We start from the raw sequence: 21313 nt of genomic DNA on the forward strand, positions 1-21313 counted from the left end.
AGGAGAGCCAGAAGCAAACAAAGGAAGCCGTGAAAGCGGTGTCAATACAGCGGGTGCGGCACCTGGGGAGGGTGCGTGGGACGTGAACCAATATGGCTATATGGGTGGAGATAACCAGAATAGGGGCGGTCCCGGACTTTTCGAAGGTGCGAGGAGGCAAATCATCGGTCCACGCCCACCACCTTAGGAGCTGAATCCCAAATTCTGTGTTTTTACTGAGTGTTATACGATTTTGATTACCCCAGCGATATATACAGCACGTTTCACCACTATAAAAAATTTTCTTCTTGCAAATATTGACTAATTGACCCCACCCCCCTTTATTTTTCCTCTTTCCTTGTTCTTGAATGTTCTTGAAAGAGTTTTTCGAAAACGGCTTCATTGTAAATGTTTTGTTCTGTTTTATCTTCATCATAGTGCCACTTGTTCGGGTATATTTCTATCTAGCACTGGACCCTCGATATTTATGCATGTTTTCTTGACTTCAAATTTTTGTTTAAAAAAAGGTATGCTTTCATGTATCTATCATCTCTTTCCACCCCGCTTATAGCTTGTTATCTTTTCACCCCTAGATGATAGGACTGGCTGATTCTCATAATATGCAATTGTTGGTTAGTTTTGTGTTTATAAGTTAAATAATAAATAAGAGACTGAACAAAAAGAACGGATTTTTCAACCTTAACGCCATACAGTAGATTTGGACTGAACCCACACATGAGAACACAATCTGTTATTCGTCAGCCTGTCACTGCCATCATAATTCCCAACTGGAGAATCATACTCGAAAGACTTATGGCGCGGCACAGGATGCAAGAATCCCGGTTTTCCTTCAGATTTAATGAGTACAATGTACCCAGCGTCATGGGTCAGGGGTGGAGCTTGCAGGAAGATTGGATAAGAAAAAAAAAGATGTAATGAAGAGATTTATTCGCCTGAACACTGTAGTCTAAATCGTGACCACACATTACTCTGTTATAGATGCAGCTCAATAATCGTGTGATGTAGTCACAATTCATTCAAATCTAGCATTTTGAATTACAAGGCCTTTATTGAGCTTATAGCAGGTTTGTCTGAGACGGCTGTAAGGGCAAGAAAATTTGATAAGGAGATACTCCCAGTCACCGAGTGCTTGGTATGATGGATAAAGCTTTCCATTACTGTTGTTACGGTATTTAACATGCCTCTGAAGTTGTCTCTATTTTTTTATGGCAATGGCCACGGTGTGTTCTCGCTTTCTAGTAACCATAGCTCGTTGGTTTGAGAGGATAGTCCTCCATGGATAAGCAAGGCGGCAGAGGCTTTGTATTTCAACAGCCATGAGTGTCACCGTTCGTCATTGGGTCATTGCTAAGGCGGCTTAGCCTGTAATATGGGATATGTTCCGTTTACGTTGGATACGGGGTTGGTTAAAATATCTCAAGACGATTGACCGATTCGAGAAGTTCCTGCTCCACCTGTAGCCTTATTTACAGGAGTGAAAATTCCAGGAATTAGCCACAGACGCTAAAATCCGAAGTCAACTTGATTTAATGAAGCCCTAAAGCAAGAAATTGACGAGTAGTCACACTGCCCGCTCATGCTCTTCATATCTTCCAGGCAAACGACAAGAGAAAGATCAAAAAGGAATTTAAATGAGCTTTAATACAAATATGCAGGAGCAATCATCCATATTCTTTAATGAGTTTGGCTCGCAAACACGAACAACACTCTTCCGTTGAAGCAAGGCAAACAATATCACTTCACCAGTCGCTTCTAACAAAAATAACTCACCTATAACGTAATATTAATGCGGACCTGAAGCTCTGGCTGTCAAGGTGCAAGCATCACTGCGATGAGTTTCAAGCCATCTTTTGTTTCCATCATTGCGGAACTGATCAATTTATATGGACTCCACGTAAAACTTTAGCATCCGCGTTAAAAAAAGGGGCCAATTTACAGAGTCCACTTGTCGCAGTTCGCACGACTTTCGATCAACGTCAATATATTCCAAGCAAAAACAGCGTCCTTAGCATAACAAGAGGTTGGGTTTAACTCCTGCTCTATTTTTAAATCGGGCTAGCGCCTCAGATTGGAACCAGCCTTACCGTCCACCATATTGCTCCCATTTCCACGGCCACATTCGCTGTGCTAGCAAACGATCTCGCGGTCGAAATTTTTAGCTGCGTAAAAGCCGAAAGGATGCTATTTTGCTAGTTGGAATTGTGATCTTGATATCGCCATGCAGACAAGATAGTGAATCCATTGAGATGACTATGATTTGAAAAGTAAGTTGATTTACTCATATCTGTCCCGTTTGTTTTTCCAGTTTTTTTTTTTTTTTTTCTTCGTTAATTTGTTTGTCCGTGATATATTCTCTTTAAGTAACACTTCATTGGAGTTTTCCCTTTCAGAGGCCATGGTCAGGAGCAGCGGCCATCGACATTGAATTGGGCGTCTTGTAGATTGGAAGGAATTGATCTGGGTTTAATATAACTTCCAATCAACTGTGTCAAGCTCCCAGTGCCCCTCGATTACTCAAACTCCAATGGCTCCGAAGAAATTATGCTCCAATTGATTGCTCAAGATCGGCGCTACAAAAGAAGCCTGTCCTCTGGAGTGTATTATTTCCCCCGTTGGACCAGGTGGGTCTGGAGTCGAAGATGCTCCTATAAAGGCCACATTTGTAATACGTTAGTTTCAAGGACGATGTTTTGTGTTCCGCATCACGCAATTTGATCTAGGGTTCTTGGGGGTCAATACAATCTGATTGGATTTGATCCTCGGTATGACCTATTCGGTTTTCTTTTTGCTTTCCTTCATAGAGGCTGTTAACGCTCAAGTACTGGCACTGGCCGAAGTATACCCTTCTCGTGTGGTCTTAATTGGACTAAACCACCGTCAGCAGTAAATGCGAACCGCCGAAATGGTGTCGCACATCGAAATTTTCTAGCTATGTTCAACGTTGGGAGGGAGACTGGGACGACAGCACGTATGTGGCGGAGAAATGTTACGAAACACAAAACAGCAAAGGGAGCTTTCTCAGTACCACTTTTGTCTCCCGAGACATGGTGCGGATCGCTGTGCCTTCGCGAAGACGACAAGTTGTGGGGTACGATTGATTTAAATATTTCGGATTCTATTGGAGAAGTGATGAGTTAGCATGTACACAGGCTTTATATGGGGCATTTCTTGGTCAAGCATTTGCGGCAATGTTCCCTCAGCCTGTCGACTGTATGGTTCTTGACTTAGTCTTTGACGGCCAGGATTCCATGGAGGGCTTGTACGGCAATCTGGGTAAACCCCTCACCAACCTAGCTTACGAGACGTCATAGTTGGCTCCCAGCCTTGGAAAATACTGGAAAATTACTCACCTTTTTTTGAGCTGTATATCGGCAGGGCCAGATCTATGGGCCTTTGCAGACTTGAACGGTCCAGATAGAGCCCCTGAATGGTTACTTGCAGCTCTAGTTCTGCCACTGAATATCCCCTCGCCAACCCGCTCACTTTTCCGATTCTCATGCCATTTTTTGCAATCCTACCCCAGCAACAAAATTATTGACTACGATAAAGTCCTTTATCTTCACACGACTCTATCATCCGAGCTCGCAAGCCATGGGGGCATTTGAAATTTTATGTGCTGGAGGTGAGGAGGTAAGTAGTCATCTAGAAGATAAGTTGGCAGTTAGTGGACTGGAGGATGAGAATGACAGATCGTCGTTGGCGCGAATGCCGGAGTTTAACGCCTTGAATAGAGGTGGAGGCTTCGAGGAAACACCCCTGACATCTCCTACCTTCATTCGTGACTTTGGCTATTGAAGTCTACCACACCGGGTCGCTTATAGACTGGTTACTTTCTCATTGAAGTTTCATAGGAAATGGGCATTTAGTTGAGTAGGAAAGAAGAACTGAGTTAGATTATATTCTGCCTACTCTACTCTAGTTACATGGTATAAACCACCTCCACTGGATATCCATCGACCTACACTACCATGAATCCCAAAACAAGGCAATTAAACTCAGCGTTCGCTACAAGCACACTCTCCTTAAAAGCTCAGAGTTCTATTCTACCATTGTGCAAGCCTCCAGTGACGGCTATATCTGCCCCTGTGGTGTACGAAGCCCCTTCACTCAACAGGTACGCTACTGCCATCGTGAGATTGTCCCGCTGGCCAATACGCCCCATGGGCGGAATCCGATTAACAACCCCCTCAAGGTCGCTGAACTCCCCATTGATTCCATCAGCAATGTATCCTGGAGAGAGCGTATTGACCCTAATGTTGTGAGGTGCCATTTCAACCCCCAGGGCTTTCCCAAGCAACTTAATTGCTGCCTTCGATGCACCATAGATGGAAACCCGCTGCGATGGCATAGCACAGTGGCCTGCCATGGATGAGATCATGACGATGGAGCCGCCGTTCCCCTGTTCCATCATTTGGCGGGCTGCCAATTGAGCAGAAAAGAATGAACCGATTACCTATGGTGGTTAACCCCCTACTTCTAGGCTACCTGTCATCAACGTAGAGAATGGGAAATCAGCCTTCAGAGCCTTACATTGACATCAAGTATGCGCCGGGATTCCTCCCACCCATATTCTAGGAAGGGTTTGTCCAATGCAAGGCCCGCTGCAGTTACGCTATATCAGGAACAGTCAACAAAATGTCCACGATTCGAGAATCTGGGCTGCATTTACCAGTTGTCGATGTGGCCAAGCTCTTTTGTTGCTGCAGAAAACGCATTCTCCAAGCTCCCCTTTTGCGTTACATCGGTTCTGCCCCGCCTCAATGTCAGCATTTATTCGGTGGCCAATGAAATGATATCGGTCGCAACGGACTTGAAGTGTTTTATGTGAGTGCTGTACTGGCTCTGCAGCTTTTCTATATCCACCTGAGGCTCCATAATGTCGAGAATGGCGACATCACTACCGAGACCAGCCATTGCTTCAACAAGGGCCAATCCAATTCCCCTACTGCCTCCTACAAGAATGTTAACACGATTACAGGCACTTGTTAGGGAAGTCTTTCTGCAGCTTACCTGTGATGACCGTGACTTTTCCATCAAGCGAGAGTTTGGAGGCGATCGACGAACTGAGGTTTACAGATTGCTTTGTTGATATCGAAGAAGCTTCCCGTTTATGACCTGGCCATTTATCGCCATACGGCGTCGTTGCAGCTACTCCAAAACACACTGGAACTCGCGGTACTGCTCTCTGTGGTGCCATTTCATGAGTGGCTCGAATGAGTGGGATTGCACCACACCTCATTTTTGCAAGGAAGGCCATATCGGATTCAAAAATCGGTTTACTTGCTGTGTTTATCTCTTTGTGTGAAATTGAACCCTAAAATCAGTGCTTGTTTTCTACTCTAACAATGGATGCGCAGTGGAGTTCTTAAAGCCCCGTCGTCTACCAGGAGAGCGGACGTAGGACCCGTAGACCTTCCCCGCAAAATATACGGTCTGAGGGGCGAGTGCGATGCCGACTGAACCGTCCTGGATGTCTCCAAATTTCTTCTTAAGCGGACTAACTATAACCATGACATATGTTTTGGGGCTAATTCTTGACTTCAACTGAGGATATTTCCGTAACCTATTAGTCTAAGTTTCTAGCTAATGATGAATTTGCCGTCCTCCATCCAACCTGCGGAAGATGAAAAAGATACAGATGCAACGCCACATTGGAGTGTTTGCGTTATGTGCGGTAAACTATAACCTATAGTTTGGCAATAGGTTTTTGATTACGTGCAAGCGGACTCCATCTCACAGTTAGATGCAACAAAAAAGGGGCTTCATTTGTCTCATTTCTTGGGTATTTTCTCGAACTGCCAGTGATATGGGCAAGCACCTTGGTCTTCGAGGAATCAATTGGAAAACTGCGCTTCACTTGCATCTTGCATCTTGCGCTACGCATAGGTGAGCTGGTTGCCGATATCCGCTATTCTACCCTATCTATCAATTATATCAAACGTGCCAGTTATCGTCTTTGGGTGACATCTCTATTTAGAAATTTGAACCTGAGACTCCAAGTCGTCTGACACCTCAGGTGACTCCGCTAGTGTTCTTCTAGCTTGATATGCGCTGTCCTACATTCAGACCAGAGAGGCCGAGCATGCTGAGATAAAATAACCAGAAGTCCACAGTCTTAGAACCTGGATGAGCTTGGGGCTTTTTGGGCAGGGTCGTTCCTAGCTAGTGGGGAATCTCCGGATCACCCCCGCAAACGCCCTCCACCCCACATTTATCCATCCGTCGCGAGTGGGCCTCGAGGCGTGGGTTTTAGCATACCCGAACTCTTTGGTTTAAGCATACTCCATCAAAGTTGCACGGTCCCCTTGTCACTTCGTTCTTCCGAATTTCCGTCCAAGATGCCCACTGTTGGGCGCGATGACGAAGCCTCTCTGCAGGCTCAGTAGTATAATATTTCGGGCATCGTAAGACAAGTTTGATGGCAGTTTATGATCCTCTCTTTCTGGAAGCGGCGCCTGGTATTCGCTATATCTGGACAATACAAATATGGAAAACTTTCCAAAGTGCAATGCAGATTTGCAATATCATTTTGCAAAAACGTATTCTTTGGTGCAGTTAACTAGATATCTTGTGATTCTTATCATGTCCCTCTTCCAATCGTTAAGGGGATATTACTAATTCTAAAGACGTTTCTGATCAAGGAGGACAGTTTTGTTTGGCCCGGCACTAGAGGATTCAACAATGTCCCGGGGCATATAATGATACGCAAATCAACACGTGGAAAGAAGGCACTAATGTTGGCCATGCCAAAAACTGTTTTGCCTTTGTCAATTGTGGACTTTGGGCCCGACAACAGAGGGAAAAGTCCACTGGCAGAAGGTTGTTCGGCGGTCTACAGCAGTAACCTGACCATTGCTGGAAACAGACCCGCTCCTGAACCACTAGATGGAAAGGGGATCCAAACATTTATCAAATACTATGTTCAAAGGGCAAAAAATGCCATCCACGCCAGATTCGAAGGAGTGGAGATCCACGAAGCCAATGGGTACACGCTTTAATTATCGCCATGAATTACAATTGCGTTCGTGGTTGTTTCCAAGAGATAACTTGCGCCTGAGGGAAAATAAGCAAACGCCTGATAGTACCAGCATACGAATGACATGCGCTGGTTATGGTACGTTTCATATGCTAGGAGCAAAGATTCGGCGCATTGACAGGCATATTGAGTGTTCTCGCTATCCATCTTACCGTACTACCAGAAATAAGATTAATTATAGTACGGACAACTTAGCATTTGATAAGCATAAACTAACCTAGTCGCGGGTTGGAAAGTGTATATGTAGTGGTTTATTGGATAACTTAGATCAAAAGATCCAACCTCTGTCCATTTCTCTTTTTTATTCTGCCAAAATCGTATCCAAAATGAGATCTGATTCAGTCGATGAACCATTTCAGTCACCTGCACCAACCTTTGAGGGTTTAAATTTGAATTATTATTGCGTCTTTTGTTTCCGTAGTCAAAGGCTCGAGTCAAAACGATTACCCTCCAGGGTCTGAAGGATAGATTTCGCTCGCTGACCCTGAACGCTGAGTTTAGACACAAGGAAAGACGGGATTTTTTTATTTTCAAAAGGAATCAACTTGCTAGGCTCCTTGTGACTAGGTACTAGCCCGTCAGCTACTTATCCAGAAATTCCATTCTGCGTGTCGTCGAATATTGTCTCTCCACGTAATTTCCTCCAAACACGCATATCCGACGCGATGCGTGCTCTTTCAGCATGTTTTCACAATAAAAATAGCACTTTAGCCCAATGTTTGAAAGTATAATCTTCTCAAATCGGGAGGCAAAGAGGTTTCTGTGTGAATCCTATCAAAGAATATGGTTCGCATGATTTCTGACATCAGTGCCATCTTTCGTTAAATTTTGGAAATCAAATCAAAAAGCCAATGATAACGTGCAGAATTTTCTAACCAGGGGAAAAAAATAGTCATCTCGCCAGGAGAAACCTCGTGCAGGTCGTATTACGCTGCATACAATATTGAGATCACCTCGACACCGATTTGCTCGTTTCCAAGGCTACCCTTGCTTCGACAATAAAACGAGCTACATTGATAACTACCCCAGATCAGGATCCTAGCTAAAAAGGAATAAAAGTTAGTGGGACCTTGGCTCCACCTTCAAAGACTCGTTGATCAACAAGGAAGCCACCAAAATTTCCGAGTCTCCAATCAGCCATCAAAGATGTTTGTTTTCTGGAACGGTCTCTTAGAACTGAAAACTCTTTCTTCACGTAAATTCAATTGAATGCCCTGTTGATCGATCGCATTCCAGTCCGAAGTGTATTGTAGCCGGAAAGAACCGGGGCAAAGGACAAGGCCCTTTATAGCATTGGCGGGTCTTCGTGGAGTAGCTTCAGCGTAGTGCTTGCGGGTGGGCTCAACTCATGAGAAAGTCAAAATACTCGAGGTGAAGGGAAATCCGCCAATCAACTTATGCTTCTTTTAACATTAAAAGCGTGGATACAAGCCCGGGGGAATGGGATGGTAATGAAAGACATTCATACCTTGGGCCTTTTTCCTTTGTTCCCCAGCAATGGAGACTGGCATGTACTGGTAGGGGATTTCAGAGAAAGTGAACGGGACAAAAAGGGACACAGTAGCATGTAGTCGTCTTATGAATACCTCACTCTTTAATACGCGAGCTGATGCGGCATGCACTTGTTTTTTATATCAATATCTTCTAAATCTTGCAAACTAAGTATTTTCTACCATTTAGCTGGTAAGGTTTTTCTCCATCATTCCAGGGTCTTCATCCAGCAGCTGACAACCTCACTGGTAGTGGTAAACGGTCTCCCCGCGACCCCTGCCGTTATACCTAAATTGAATTTACCTACGAGGACGTGTTTGACTAGCGCACTCATCTGAAATTTGGTCATCTCTCAGATAGAGATTTTGCCGTCATCGAAAGCCACATAAAAATGCCAATATTTGACAGCCTCGAACGGCTGAGAAACTCCCGGATGCGGAAAGCACAGCTAACAAATAGAGAGCTTCAAGATGAGGTGGCAGCTAACTGCCGTCTCAGCAGGCTACCAGCCGATATAAAAATCCATGTCCTCACATTATCAAATATTTCCAGTGTCAGGACTTTGCTGCAATACCTCCCACTCGCGGCGTCAAGTTTTCACCGATTGTTTGACGAGCGTAAACGAGCAATTCTTGCGGCCATAGTCAAGGAGACACTGTCATTGGAATGGAGCATCATATCCGGTAATGAAATATATGTCCCTTTGGCACCACTTAAACTCGAATACTTCAATCAAATCGCGTTAGTGGTCTGCGCGCTTTTCCACGAAAAGAGATTTGAAGAAATGAAGCGAGGAATCGACGACAATGGATGGCTTCGAAATCGATTCGAGCGCCCTAAAACAATGCAAGATCTGAGGGTGAAGATATACAAAGCCGCTAAGGGTAACGCACTCGACCGCTTAAATTGCTCGAGGAAGTGCAAGGAGAGGTCAAAGCCAAAGAGGAGATCATGTTGCAGAAATGGAAATTGGCTTTCGGAAATAAACGAACCGAAAGCTGGATTGTTTCCTGGGTAGAAGGCAATCTGTATAGAGCTTTGCTTATCGAGTGGAAGCTGCAACTCCCCGAAACCGCAATGCCAACTGACGCTATACGTGCCGCAGACACGAACGGCAGAATCCAGCAAACAGATTCAGCGAGCCAAGCAGTACGCTCCCGGTTGACAGACGAAGAATGGATGATTATGATGGATCTAATGGAAGCCAGAGCCTCGTGTGAGAGTCGAAAAATCGAAATTGTCAAGCCTGAGAAACTATCCACGGCCGGGGAAGAAATTTGGGGGATTTTCCTGGATCAGCTAAAAGAAGCTCAACCGAAGCTTATATGCGGTTTGGGAAAGGGCATATCAATTCTTCCTTCCTTTTTGGATACCTCAGGCGACGAACGCGCATATTTAGAGGAAAAATTTCCGCTGATGCAATGAAGAAGCCGGAAGAAAACGCCGCCCTGGTTTGTTGTTTTAGTAGGCGGAAATATAGGTTGCCAACTCGAGACTTGCGGCTTCAATATTCGACCACAATTAGGACCATAGATGTAGATTAGGACCATAGATAACAACTTAAAAAATAGCGCAGTTTATTTAGTGACGATTTGCTCATCCTTTACCGATGATAATAAGTTGTTCACCAGGTAGTTCATTCGTTCGCCGCTTGCAATCAGCCAAGCCCAACCAATTTCATCCAATTTCATTTTATCTTGGGTTTTTTTGACGTCGCTCTGCGCTTTATCAGCTCTAGCCATAATTCCCGTTTCGATTGCATCTCTCAAAGATTGCCGAGCGTTTAACATGCCATTAGAGGCCAGTAGAAGTAGTAAGGTCTCTAGGAGGATCGATATTTTGGCATTTTCGATAGCGTTGTTCGTGTAAGCAGCATATGGAAGATAATATTTCTCTAGGATATCTTGGTTGATGTACGCCTGTTCTGAATTAGAGGGTCGGTGTAGTAAAAGCGAGAGCGCCATCCTGCACAACGTGCTTCGCATGTCATCTGTAAAATTCGACAACATCGGGCATGATACTAGGAGCTGAAACGTAGGGAGGGGTAATGGACGGACAAATTCCACGAAAAGCTGATACAAATGCTCCACTGCCATATAAAATTCTGGCAGAGCATCTGAAACTCGGGATAAGATCTGCATAAGTCGCTGTCGAAGCGCAATGGATGACAGGTCACCTAAGGGTGTCCCTTGGTTATAATATGTGATTCCTGAGGCTTTATACGAAGGATGCATATTGAGCTCTTCGATTGAGTCCGACATTGGAGCTGAAGCCGTAGTTTTTGATCGTTTTAGACGAAGTTGCCTGGTTTTCCTTGTACAAGCAGTGTCATTTTCTTCGTCAATTTCATCCTCGTCTCCTCCAAGGTAGTCTCCATATATATCCTCGTCAATGTTCACATCAGCTTCACGTTTTTTCAAATGATCCTTGCCTTTTTCTGGATCCTTTGATTCGTTGCGGAACACCTCCTTAAACTCGTTCAGCGAAACCTGACTCCCATCTGCAAAGATAGCTCGAACGATCCTTCGATGCTGACCAGACACTCCCGAGGTGCCCGAAATATATTTAAAAATTAAGCTCTGGCGGAGAATATTATTGGAAGGCGAGAGTTTCGCCCCATTTCTTGAGCTATTTTCTCTCTCAGTCCAGTCGTCTTCCAACACATCACACATCAGCTCCAACCAGACCCGCCATCTAGACCACCGCTTGGGGTGGAGAACGGAACAATTGAAAGCCCATCCAACAGCAGACCAGAAATCTTCAGATCGAAACCAGAGAGATCCACGGTGTGCAAGTTCCATGTTGATAAGAGCCGTGTCCGAGTCTGGGCTTGTACCGCTGGTGTCCTCACCATCACCATCTTTGCGACGCGGACCCCCATGGCGTGTGGAGGAGAAGCGCGTAAAAGAAAATGCAATACCAAATTGTGCAGCCAATGGTCCCACCAATTTGTTGGTGAGGCGTAAAAGTTGCAAAGCGGTGTTCGACGCGTTTGCAGCCTCCCGCGATTTTGCTAGAGTGGTGGTGGAGGGATGGACAACCAGAGTTGCTGCGACTGCAAGTTGGTGGGTTGTCGGTACGAAAGCAGGGCCAGACGTGATAGTACTTGACGAGAGCAGGCTTAGGAGGAGATGGAGAGCTTGATGGTCTACAAAGCGCGGATCTTTTATTAGTTACTCACCATTGGGGGGAACGGGGGAACGGGGGGAAGCTTACACAATTTTTCTTCAAAGTAAATGTTGCAATGTCTGGCTAATTCGAAAGGAAGAGGCTTCGCATGCCGGTATCCCGGGGCCTTGGGTTGATTCGGGGCTTTTTGGGACTCCATGGTCTGGATGATCGAGTGTAATTGTGGGAGTCCGAGAAGAACACGCGCGCGGGTAAAGTTGACTGGTTTCGTTTTAAGTTATTGCTATTTTACAGGCTAGAAACCATATCTTATCAGAGTTCCCTCATCAAAGGCCACAATCGTTGCGAAATCGTATCCTTTTCAATAAACGTTATTTCCAGCAGATACTCTCTAATCTCTACCTCCAGAAAACGGCTTCATTTACTCCTGCTATTTAGATTCATGCTCCCCACCCGCGTCATGTCAGCAGCAGTCAGCTCATCCCTGCGACCATGGAGGTTTGCGCCGCTTCGGCCTGATGCAAGTAATGAAGGCAACAAGGCCACTTTGAAGGGTGTTGTGTTTGATGTCGACGGGACATTATGGTACTTGATCAATTGCCCTCCCGTTTTATTATTCATGAATATCTATCCCGTAAATCCCAAAATTCAAACAGGAATGCGGGAGGGCCTGGTGGCATCAAATCGCCATGTACAGATCTGTAGACTCTCATAGAATGAATACTGATGAACATCACTAGTCTACCGCAAAACTATATGTTCCAAGAGATGCGGTATGTTTTCCTTATTCCTTTTTTTCCCAGGAACATAAAGAAATGGGAGTATCAACAGCTCTCCAGCTGACAGGCGACGATTCAAGCTCCGCGCTCGGGATTGATAAGTCCGTTGATATCATTGGGCATATCCGCAGCCTGCCAACGCAAGAAGATCGCACCGCAGCTATCACAAGAATTAGAAACATCGAACGGGAAGCTATGGTCAAGCAAGTTCCTCAGCCTGGTCTTCTAGAATTGATGGATTATCTGCAGTCAAAGGCATTGAAGCGGGCGTTATGTACCCGGAATTTCGAGTTCGTTACCGGCATCCCTGACCACCAGTAAACGCCTTGCTAGTCTTGCATGGTATGATTTATGATTTGACGATTGGAACTCTTTCACAGAACACCCGTAAACCACCTTCTAGCAACGCACCTCCCAACACATGAGTTTCTCCCAATCATAACCCGCGATACTCCAGACATCCTCCCAAAGCCAGATCCGGCAGGGATTTTACATATAGCCAAAGAATGGGGCACTAAACCAGAAGATTTGATCATGGTATGTAACTATACGAACTTAATTTCTGAGAAAATGGCAGCTCTTTCCCCGGCCCTTCATCCTTTATATACCATGAAGAAACATACACCTACCAAACGACATCACCATCATCATCGTCATCTTCCAGGTTGAAATAATGGAAGAAGCGCGTAGCTTAAAAATGCGGTAACAATATCTAGGTCGGTGACAGCCTTGACGACATGACAGCAGGCCACCTAGCAGGCGCTGCCACGATCCTGTTACTAAATGATCACAATCGAGCCTTGAAGGAGCATGAACATACGCATATATGGGTTAAGCGCCTAGACGACATAATTTCCATCTTGGAGGATGGCGTCGCGGATCCTGCAGAGAATCCCAAAGATGATGATGATGAGTGGGTCAATGAACAGTGATAAACGTGTGGTTATAGATGCGATATATATATTTTTAGATTAGAGATAATAATCCCTGGATATAATTTCGTGATATATTATTTATATCCTTATTTCTAGTGATATTATTACTTAGTATATACATATTCCCCAGTATTCGAACACAAAACCCGGATGGTTGTTGTCCAGTAGGTACCCCAACGGAAGGAAATAGAATGGGCGTCTAATTTATGCAAACACGCCACGGCACATTCAGCAAAACGTCAAGACAGTATTTATATCCTTCGAGGTAGTTTTCAGGGTCTATGGCGGTCCCACTCTTTCTGAGCCGCGCTGGGCCTAGGTCGGTATGTTTCCCGATTTAAACCCCCCTTGGCCCCTCTGCTACGACCTCGGGGACCACCACCGCCGCCACCGCCGCCTTTGCCCCTAGGTTGCCGACTACTTGCCCCGTTACTTTTATGGATTGGAAGTCGGGTAGGCGACAAAGAGCGTTGGCGGGTATTGTTACCGAAATATTGATCTCGTTCTCTATATCCGCGGTGGTAATCGTTGGGATTATGGGGCGCGTTTCCTGAACCTTGAGGGCGACGTGTATCATCATCAAGAAATCTGCCACGTCCAATTCCACTGCTAAAGCGAATGCGTCTATGTGGGGGTGAACGGTTTATCCTTGGGGTCCAACTATCTGGTCGCCCGAAACCTCCATCACTCTCGACAGATGATGATCGGGCGCTCGCACGGCCTCTGATCCTGTAATCAGGGTTATTCTGATTATTATTTCCCTTGCCAGAAATAGCAACAGGGAAAGTGTTCAGGTTGGAAGTCATTGCTGGGTCAAAATGTTTAAGGCTGAAGGATGAGGAGTTCAGCGGGAAGGTGCGTGTAGGGCAATCTCCGATCAAATGTCGACTGCTTGTGCAGTGACAGCAAGATATGGAAACAAATATGCGGCCTGAGGTTGGGTTTCGCTTGGGGAGCTTCCATATCAAGTCACACTCGCACTCAGTATGGTCACTGGAACCACAAAAATCACAGGGGTCTTCGACAGCTGAACTTTTCAAAGCAGAGGTGCAAGCCTTTGCGTCATGACCCCGTTCCCTGCAACGTTGGCATCTTCGCTGGGAAGGACAAAATCGACTCTCGTGAACATCCCATGCTCCGCAATGTTCACACTGCGTCCAATGTCAGAAATGATCGAGAGCTGCTTCTCCTGGGAGAAGCGAAATGGAATCACACCGCCCAAGATAGACACAGAGTGCCAAAGGGATAACATACCTCCTTCCTAGGACAAACGTCCGCAAGATGGCCTTCCTTCATACAATCAATACACGTTATGGGTAGACTGAGGTCAACATTCTCTAGTGGCAAATCGAAAAACCTATACCTAGCTTGAGTCTCGAAATCATTACGAGTGAGATCAGCGAGGGTGGTAGGATCTGAATGGTACTTTGCGCGGAACAAACGAATTGCCTCCGCCTTTGGGCCTTCAGACATGGCCCTCCCAGTATCAATGTCAGGATAAACCTGATTTTGTGGTATTTCGTCACCAACTTGTATGGGGGGTTTCGAGCCGTTTTGTACGCTAAGTTCCTCTCCATTAAATTCCCCAACTTGCAATTGGCCGTCATTTCTGAAAGCAATTTCATCTTTCCGACCATGTAGCTTTTCAGTGGCTGGAACCCCATCATCTATTTGAGGAGGACCAGTCAAGTTAAGAACAATATCATTGTTTCCATCCGTGTCCTGTTCAGAATCCGTATCGGAAAACTCCGCAGAGAAGGTCGTTGGACCTAAACTTGTTCCGATATGAGGTTTACTTTGAGAAGCATCCGTTTCGGAATGGCTTTGCCGTTGGCCTTGCAATCGGGGATGATGTCCACCGGTATCACTCCCTGTAGACGAAAGAGACGCACCCCGACTGCGCCAGTAATTCCCATTAATAGCCTCAAATGAAGCTGCTGCAGCGGAACCAGCCGTATCCGCTTGGCGCCGCCCACGAAGAGCCGTTCTAACGGTACCATTACCAAGTTTGTTCCAATTCATTGCCGGTGCCATTCCTCGCGACGCAGGAGGAGAGACAGATGATGGGGCGAGGTCTGTAGTTGTGCTTTCACCGCGATTATCCTCCATGGCAGTATCGGGACCCGAACTAGACTCGCAATCAACTGTAAGGGATGAAGCAGTAAATGAAGCGCCCTTAGGGACAAAGTTCTGAAGGTCACGACGACCTAACGTATGATCCTTTCTGGAACACTGCCTGCCAGAATTCCCAGTTGAGGATGAATTTTGAGACTCGGAGAATGCGTGCTTGCGGCGGGCCTTCAATAAACCAACAGAAGCTGTGCGCGAGTCGCAATCATCATCAGACATGTTCTTGCAGCAGGTTGGGCGGGGGAAGCCCCAAGCTTCCAGGGTTGGAATTGGATTTAGATCAGCCTGGATAGCTATAGATACAGCGTATGGCAGCCGTGACAACCCCCGGGCTACGTCGCCCAATTGAAAAACGGAAGCCTGAACTCGGGATTTTGTATACAGTGGTTAAATGACTTTTCTGGCCAGGAACGAAAACTCGGAAACCGCGAAAATCCAGGCCACATGACTTGGCGATATTACATAATGGGTCGATTGGCTTGGCACAACGGCAGGAGGCTGTCGGTGTAATGTTTTTCCGCTAGTCAGATGACGAAGCCTGGCTCTGGGCCGCATTCGGTGCTTCATCAGCTTCAACCGTGGACGATTGACTCTCCGTAAACATCTATCTGTCTATCTGTTGAAGTCCAAGTCGAGTGTTCTTCGTCCATGTCCGCCATCGTTTCCACCGTCTACCGGCTGCAGCACCACTCCTCTCCGATAATGACTTCCTAGGCCTTCTTTCGTGCTGTGCTGTGCTTCCAAGCCTGTTTGGTCTGCTATTGCGTTTCTCTCGGAAGTGCTCGATCCCCGTTTCTGGTGGCAGTTCCGTACACCGCGCGCTGCGCTCCTCCTCTTCCTCCCACAAGTTCAGCTCCCGCTTCTCCCACCTCTCCAAATATTCTTTGACCGGCTTGCGGAGCTCTTGGTGGCCGTCCTCGATTCGTATTATAGAAAACCCGTATTATTACACCAAAGTCCAGACAAGTTCCTATATATTCCAAGGCAGCAGCACCATATAGCAGTTCCTTCTACAAAACTTGATAGTTGTAATATTCCTTGTATATTCCTATCCTCTCTTCGCATGCATTCTTGACCCATATTTTTGCAACCGGCTCAACACAATACCGCCAAACTGTCTTCACTTCTAGTTCCCCGGACTGTCTCCTTTTCCCCCGATCTCGACTCCGGCAACAGACCTGATTCCACAATGAGCGAGACCAAAACGGGGCGGAGGAGACGGTCAAGTAGCATCATCTACCAGGAGCCTCCAGAGTCGATAGAGCATACCAGTGATCAGGCTGCCCTACCTAACCTAAATGCCAATTGGGTTAATGCGAAAGGTGAGAAATTTCATCTTTACTTCCTGAATAACCGAGATTTCTGGTTTTGGATCGGAGTAGCTGGAGAGAGTTAGCCAGTGACGTGAAGGAAGACATGACCTATTTTTCACGCTGTAACTTATAAACCACAAACTTACTCAAAAGTTCCTTCCTAGGTGCATGGACTATCCATTTCGTATTAATCATCGCTCTTAAGATTTTCTACGACATCATCCCAGGCGTATCACAAGAGACTTCATGGACGCTCACCAATATCAGTTATATGTTTGGTTCGTTTCTCATGTTTCATTGGGTTCGAGGAGTACCGTTCGAATTCAACGCCGGGGCATATGACAACCTAAATATGTGGGAGCAAATCGATAATGGAGACCAGTATACACCAGCAAAAAAGTTCCTTCTCAGCGTCCCGATTATCCTCTTCCTACTCAGCACCCCCTACACCCACTATGACCTGACCTACTTCATAATAAACTTCTTGGCAGTCCTGGGAGTAGTCATTCCGAAATTACCAATCGTAAGTTAAATTCGGCTGACAAAACCTACCCAAAAATAGACGCCTAGACTAACAGCTCCCCTCCTTCAGTCTCACCGAATGCGGATAGGCCTGTTTTCAGAGCATAGTGATGACCCTTGAGGGCAAGATTACGGCGTCTTAAGAAAAGGGCGAAAAGAAATCAAATTGAAGAATGAAGAAAATTCTCAACGTTGGCCCGGTTACTTTTCCTTTTTGCTATCTCCGCCTCTTTTTTAACCACAAAAGTATATTGTCCGTCACTGGCTTCCACGGCTGTGTAAAGCGTCCCATTTTATTAGATTCAAATTAAACAATTGTTTGATTTTTTTCTTTTCTCCTCTTCTCTTCTTCTTCTTCCTTTTTTTTTTTTTTTTTTTTTTTTTTTTTTTTTTTTGGATAGGTTGGTCTCTGGATTTGTAGCGATTTCTCAGGAACAATCATCTGTTTTACTACTACTTTTGTCTTTCTTACGAATGTCTGAGGTCATTCCCCGAAGGAGTCCCCCTTATTTCTTGTTCTTTTTTCTTTTCTTTCTTTCTTTCTTTCTTTTTTTTTTTTTTTTTTTTTTTTTTTTTTTTTTTTGAGTAGGAAATGGAAATCAACAAGGAAGGGAGAGGAGGGGGAGCCGTACTTATTGGGACGAGCTGTTGAATTGTGTCTGGAAAGGGACTCCGAAACAGATACCCACACGTTATTATCGTACCTACTTCGCAAGCTGTTCGGAGCTTTTGGGCGTTTGATGTCCGGGCTTTGCAGAGTTTACATAGCTCTTCCTTTTCATAAATAGGGAATTTTTCTTTTTCTTTTTTTCTTCAAAGAAGGCCGAGTTAAATAAGAGGAAAGTACTATACACTCTCTTGCATCAGTTTCCGCGACACCATCTATCTCATTCTGCTCTTGTTTTCATGGCAATTCTATACCTTTTCGCGTATCGGGGAATGTTTGACATTGATGGTACGCAATATTATGTTGAAGAGTTTAAGTGGATTAGCAGACTTTGTCTCATTTTTCTATTTCCGCATGAAAAATTTCCCAAGATCAACTAGGGAAGTCTAAGGTCATCGATAAAATCTGAGAAAATGACAAGAGGATAGGACACAGGATTGGGAAATTGAAGAGAGAGAAATGACAAAATGGTAACGGAGGGGTCATTTAACAATTGGGTTTAGCAAATGATGGTCAATGGGACAAGTTAGAGAAATGTGATCAAATGAGATGTTCATATCAAGACAATAAGGTAATGATTGCAGAGAATTCACGAAATATCGCAAAACGCAGGAAAAACAAAAAGGGGAAGTTACATGGCGAAATATAACAAGAGCAATAATAGAAAAGGGAATTTTCGAGCCTGGATCATTTCCGTACCGCCATTGATATCAAGCATTAGGTAAATGAAAGCAGCAGTAACACCGCATGGAACACCATTGTCGCTATAAAAAATTGAAAACAAAAACCCAGACTGCAAAACAAACAACCCAGGGTCCCGGGTGAAGCCAGCCGTTTAGAGATCGGCTTGAAAAGGAGAAAAATGGATAGGTAAAATATGTAAACCGAGATCATCGTTTAATAGTAATCGTTATCAATTTGTTGCGAGGTTCCTCTATTTTAGTGTCGCTTAGGGTATCCAGAGCTGCTGATAGGGCGCGGGCCCGTGGGCTTTCGCTGAGGAGCGTTGTTCTTAGGTGACGACCTAATAGGTGATCCATTGGCCTATATAACAAGAGATGCACTGTCAGCTGCTTAATAGTTCACAAATCGGGGCGAGTAATCAATATCTGCGACATACAGGATCGTAGTTTGAGTGGCGCGAACCACGAGAAGCCATACGTTCTGCATATGTGAGCTGTCCATCCCTTTTTCCTTGCGGCGGTCTTTGGGGAACTAAGGGTCCTTCATCTTTGATCTTTGGAGGGCGTTGAGGGGCATTTCGTCTGCCAGAAGTTGATGACTTATCGGAATATCCACCATCCGAACCAGACGCTTTTCTATTCGGGGTCATCCGTCCCAGGCTAGCATTGGATGCCCAGCCATCGGAGTTGAGAACTACTGGGGGTATAAAGGTTTGTGCTTGCGATTCCAGCTGGGATTGGTAACGATCTGTGGGTCCCTGGCGCGGTTGTGGATGCTGCAGATTCAGACTATCCCTATGCGCCTGGTATTTCGGATATTCTGAAAGCTGCGATGGTACCAGAGGGGAAGGGGGACGGTTCTCCTGCCGTTGGTCTAAACTAATATTTGACCGTAATCTGTCGTCGCCGTGTGGGTCGTAATAGTCATTAGTATTATATCCATCCTGTTCCAAATCCGAACCAGATCGGGAAATCTCTGAGGAGTATCGGTCCTTGCGGCTAGTTTGGATGCTATTGCGGATGTTTTCGCCCATTGACGAAGCAGTTGTTTTCGACCACCGGGAAATTTTTGGGAAAAACGACGAACTGCTTGATTTGTGTTTTCGAGACTTGTCGTTGGACATTTTAGGGGTCGTGTCTGTGCTCAGCGCCCCAGATGCGAGAGGAACTCGTGGAGGAGTGCCCAGAGGAGCAGAGCCGCCCCTTTTAGGGTGGCCCATGAGCTGAGCGTCAGTAGCTGCTTGCTGGTCCAGCAAATCTTGCTCATCGGCTGTTAATGGCTCCAAGCCTTCGTCACCCTCCATGACTGGACTGATTCGGTGGTCCGATCCACGCCGATTGCTTGCAGCTTTCATATCTCCAGCCAAGCGAGGGGAATTCGAAAAGCCAGACTTGTCGCCCCCTCCTGTTGACGAAGTGCCAGTTTGACCTTCAGGCTCATATCCATCTTGACCAGGTTCATGGAAATTTTCTTTGGAGTTGGCAACTCCAGTGCCCAGGCTCCGGCCCTCTTGAGAGGCTCTTAAAGCCTCCACTTCGAGGAGTAGATGAACAAGCATGTCTTCGACCCTGGTGAGATCATTCGACCCTTTGAGACTCAAACCCTTCAACGCCCGTTTAAAAACGCCTTTTCTCTTTGATCGCTCAACATCTTCGTCGGCAGTAGTGTGACGGGGGGTTCGTGCAATGCCAAGCGGCTGAGGTCGAGGTCCACCAACGACCTTTTGAGTACGATCATGTTGTTTTACATTCGCATCTATCATCATTTCATCTTGCTGGGCAATGAATTTTTTCATGTTCTCGAAGGAATTACGCATTTCCGCTGCACTCCGCACAAGAGTCACCAGGATTTCTGTATCTCGAGCATTTCGCTGGGCGTCACGAACGGTGAGCTAGTTCAAGAGTCAGCACCAGAAGCATAGAACCGGGAAAATATAAAACACATAAACCGGTATACACACATGATCCATTAGTGCCACTATGTCCTTCGACTGAATCCTATCAATTCCATGACCGGTAGAACTGTCGTAAAGAGGGGAGGCCATGCCATGGGAATAGCCACTCAAATGTCGTTTATGTGTTTCAGTGAAGGGGTCATCGCTGCCTGGTAAAAGAGTAAGTTCTAGGGTCTTACTATCAACGGATTCGAGTACCTTACCTCTGGGATCAGACATGGCAAGACTTGGCGAGCGAGGGTTTGCACCCGATATGTAACCTTCATCCTTTACTCCCAGTGGAGTTAACAAATGGTCTGCATATAAATCTCTCGTTCGCCCTTGGTCAACCTTATCAGAAGGATATGCATCTCCATAACCAGTCCCGTAAAATGGGTCGTTAAAATTGGTGTTGGAATAGGGCGGGCCGTGATCTACGCTGGGGATAGGGCTTGCAGGATCCGTGAGAGGCCCTTGGGGTTCAATTTCATCAATGTTAGGTTCTACATGAATGGCATTTCCTTTAGATCGTGGGGGTGTCGGATTGTAGGGCCAATGATCTCTGTTTTCGTGAGGGACCCCACCAATAGGGCCTTGGATGATTGAAGGATTTGTATTTATCTCCGACTCTTCGGAATCAGGGATATGACCGATTTCTGGAATTGGGCTTCCAGCTCCAGGCAATGCTGATGCT

At 45.7% G+C, this 21313-nt stretch overlaps 7 protein-coding genes across 7 annotated transcripts; 2 read left to right on the forward strand and 5 right to left on the reverse strand.

Annotated features, from left to right (window-relative positions):
• Positions 1-2514: 2514 nt before the first annotated feature.
• Positions 2515-3309, reverse strand: HCAG_07040 (predicted protein; the record flags this gene model as incomplete). Its single annotated transcript, XM_001537568.1, has 4 exons — positions 2515-2645; positions 2843-2866; positions 3026-3115; positions 3300-3309. The coding sequence occupies 4 exons, from the start codon at positions 3307-3309 to the stop codon at positions 2515-2517; spliced, it is 255 nt and encodes an 84-aa protein (XP_001537618.1).
• A 721-nt stretch (positions 3310-4030) lies between these two features.
• Positions 4031-5884, reverse strand: HCAG_07041 (predicted protein; the record flags this gene model as incomplete). The annotated part of the gene is made up of 7 exons (XM_001537569.1): positions 4031-4453; positions 4531-4612; positions 4670-4747; positions 4811-4952; positions 5011-5283; positions 5385-5544; positions 5819-5884. The coding sequence occupies 7 exons, from the start codon at positions 5882-5884 to the stop codon at positions 4031-4033; spliced, it is 1224 nt and encodes a 407-aa protein (XP_001537619.1).
• A 4220-nt stretch (positions 5885-10104) lies between these two features.
• HCAG_07042 (predicted protein) lies at positions 10105-11855 on the reverse strand (the record flags this gene model as incomplete). Its single annotated transcript, XM_001537570.1, has 3 exons — positions 10105-10446; positions 10585-11675; positions 11744-11855. 3 exons carry the CDS (start codon positions 11853-11855, stop codon positions 10105-10107), a joined length of 1545 nt encoding a protein of 514 aa, XP_001537620.1.
• Positions 11856-12098: 243 nt separating this feature from the next.
• HCAG_07043 (conserved hypothetical protein) lies at positions 12099-13367 on the forward strand (the record flags this gene model as incomplete). The annotated part of the gene is made up of 5 exons (XM_001537571.1): positions 12099-12241; positions 12397-12429; positions 12516-12725; positions 12816-12972; positions 13152-13367. 5 exons carry the CDS (start codon positions 12099-12101, stop codon positions 13365-13367), a joined length of 759 nt encoding a protein of 252 aa, XP_001537621.1.
• A 275-nt stretch (positions 13368-13642) lies between these two features.
• On the reverse strand, positions 13643-15719 carry HCAG_07044 (predicted protein; the record flags this gene model as incomplete). Its single annotated transcript, XM_001537572.1, has 2 exons — positions 13643-14521; positions 14625-15719. The coding sequence occupies 2 exons, from the start codon at positions 15717-15719 to the stop codon at positions 13643-13645; spliced, it is 1974 nt and encodes a 657-aa protein (XP_001537622.1).
• Positions 15720-16689: 970 nt separating this feature from the next.
• On the forward strand, positions 16690-17478 carry HCAG_07045 (hypothetical protein; the record flags this gene model as incomplete). The annotated part of the gene is made up of 3 exons (XM_001537573.1): positions 16690-16822; positions 16978-17336; positions 17425-17478. 3 exons carry the CDS (start codon positions 16690-16692, stop codon positions 17476-17478), a joined length of 546 nt encoding a protein of 181 aa, XP_001537623.1.
• Positions 17479-18941: 1463 nt separating this feature from the next.
• HCAG_07046 (predicted protein) lies at positions 18942-20859 on the reverse strand (the record flags this gene model as incomplete). The annotated part of the gene is made up of 3 exons (XM_001537574.1): positions 18942-19046; positions 19123-20577; positions 20647-20859. 3 exons carry the CDS (start codon positions 20857-20859, stop codon positions 18942-18944), a joined length of 1773 nt encoding a protein of 590 aa, XP_001537624.1.
• Between the last annotated feature and the right edge of the window lie 454 nt (positions 20860-21313).

This window comes from Histoplasma capsulatum, genomic scaffold (genome assembly GCF_000149585.1).
Source record: "Histoplasma capsulatum NAm1 scaffold_8 genomic scaffold, whole genome shotgun sequence".
Lineage (NCBI taxonomy): Eukaryota > Fungi > Ascomycota > Eurotiomycetes > Onygenales > Ajellomycetaceae > Histoplasma > Histoplasma mississippiense.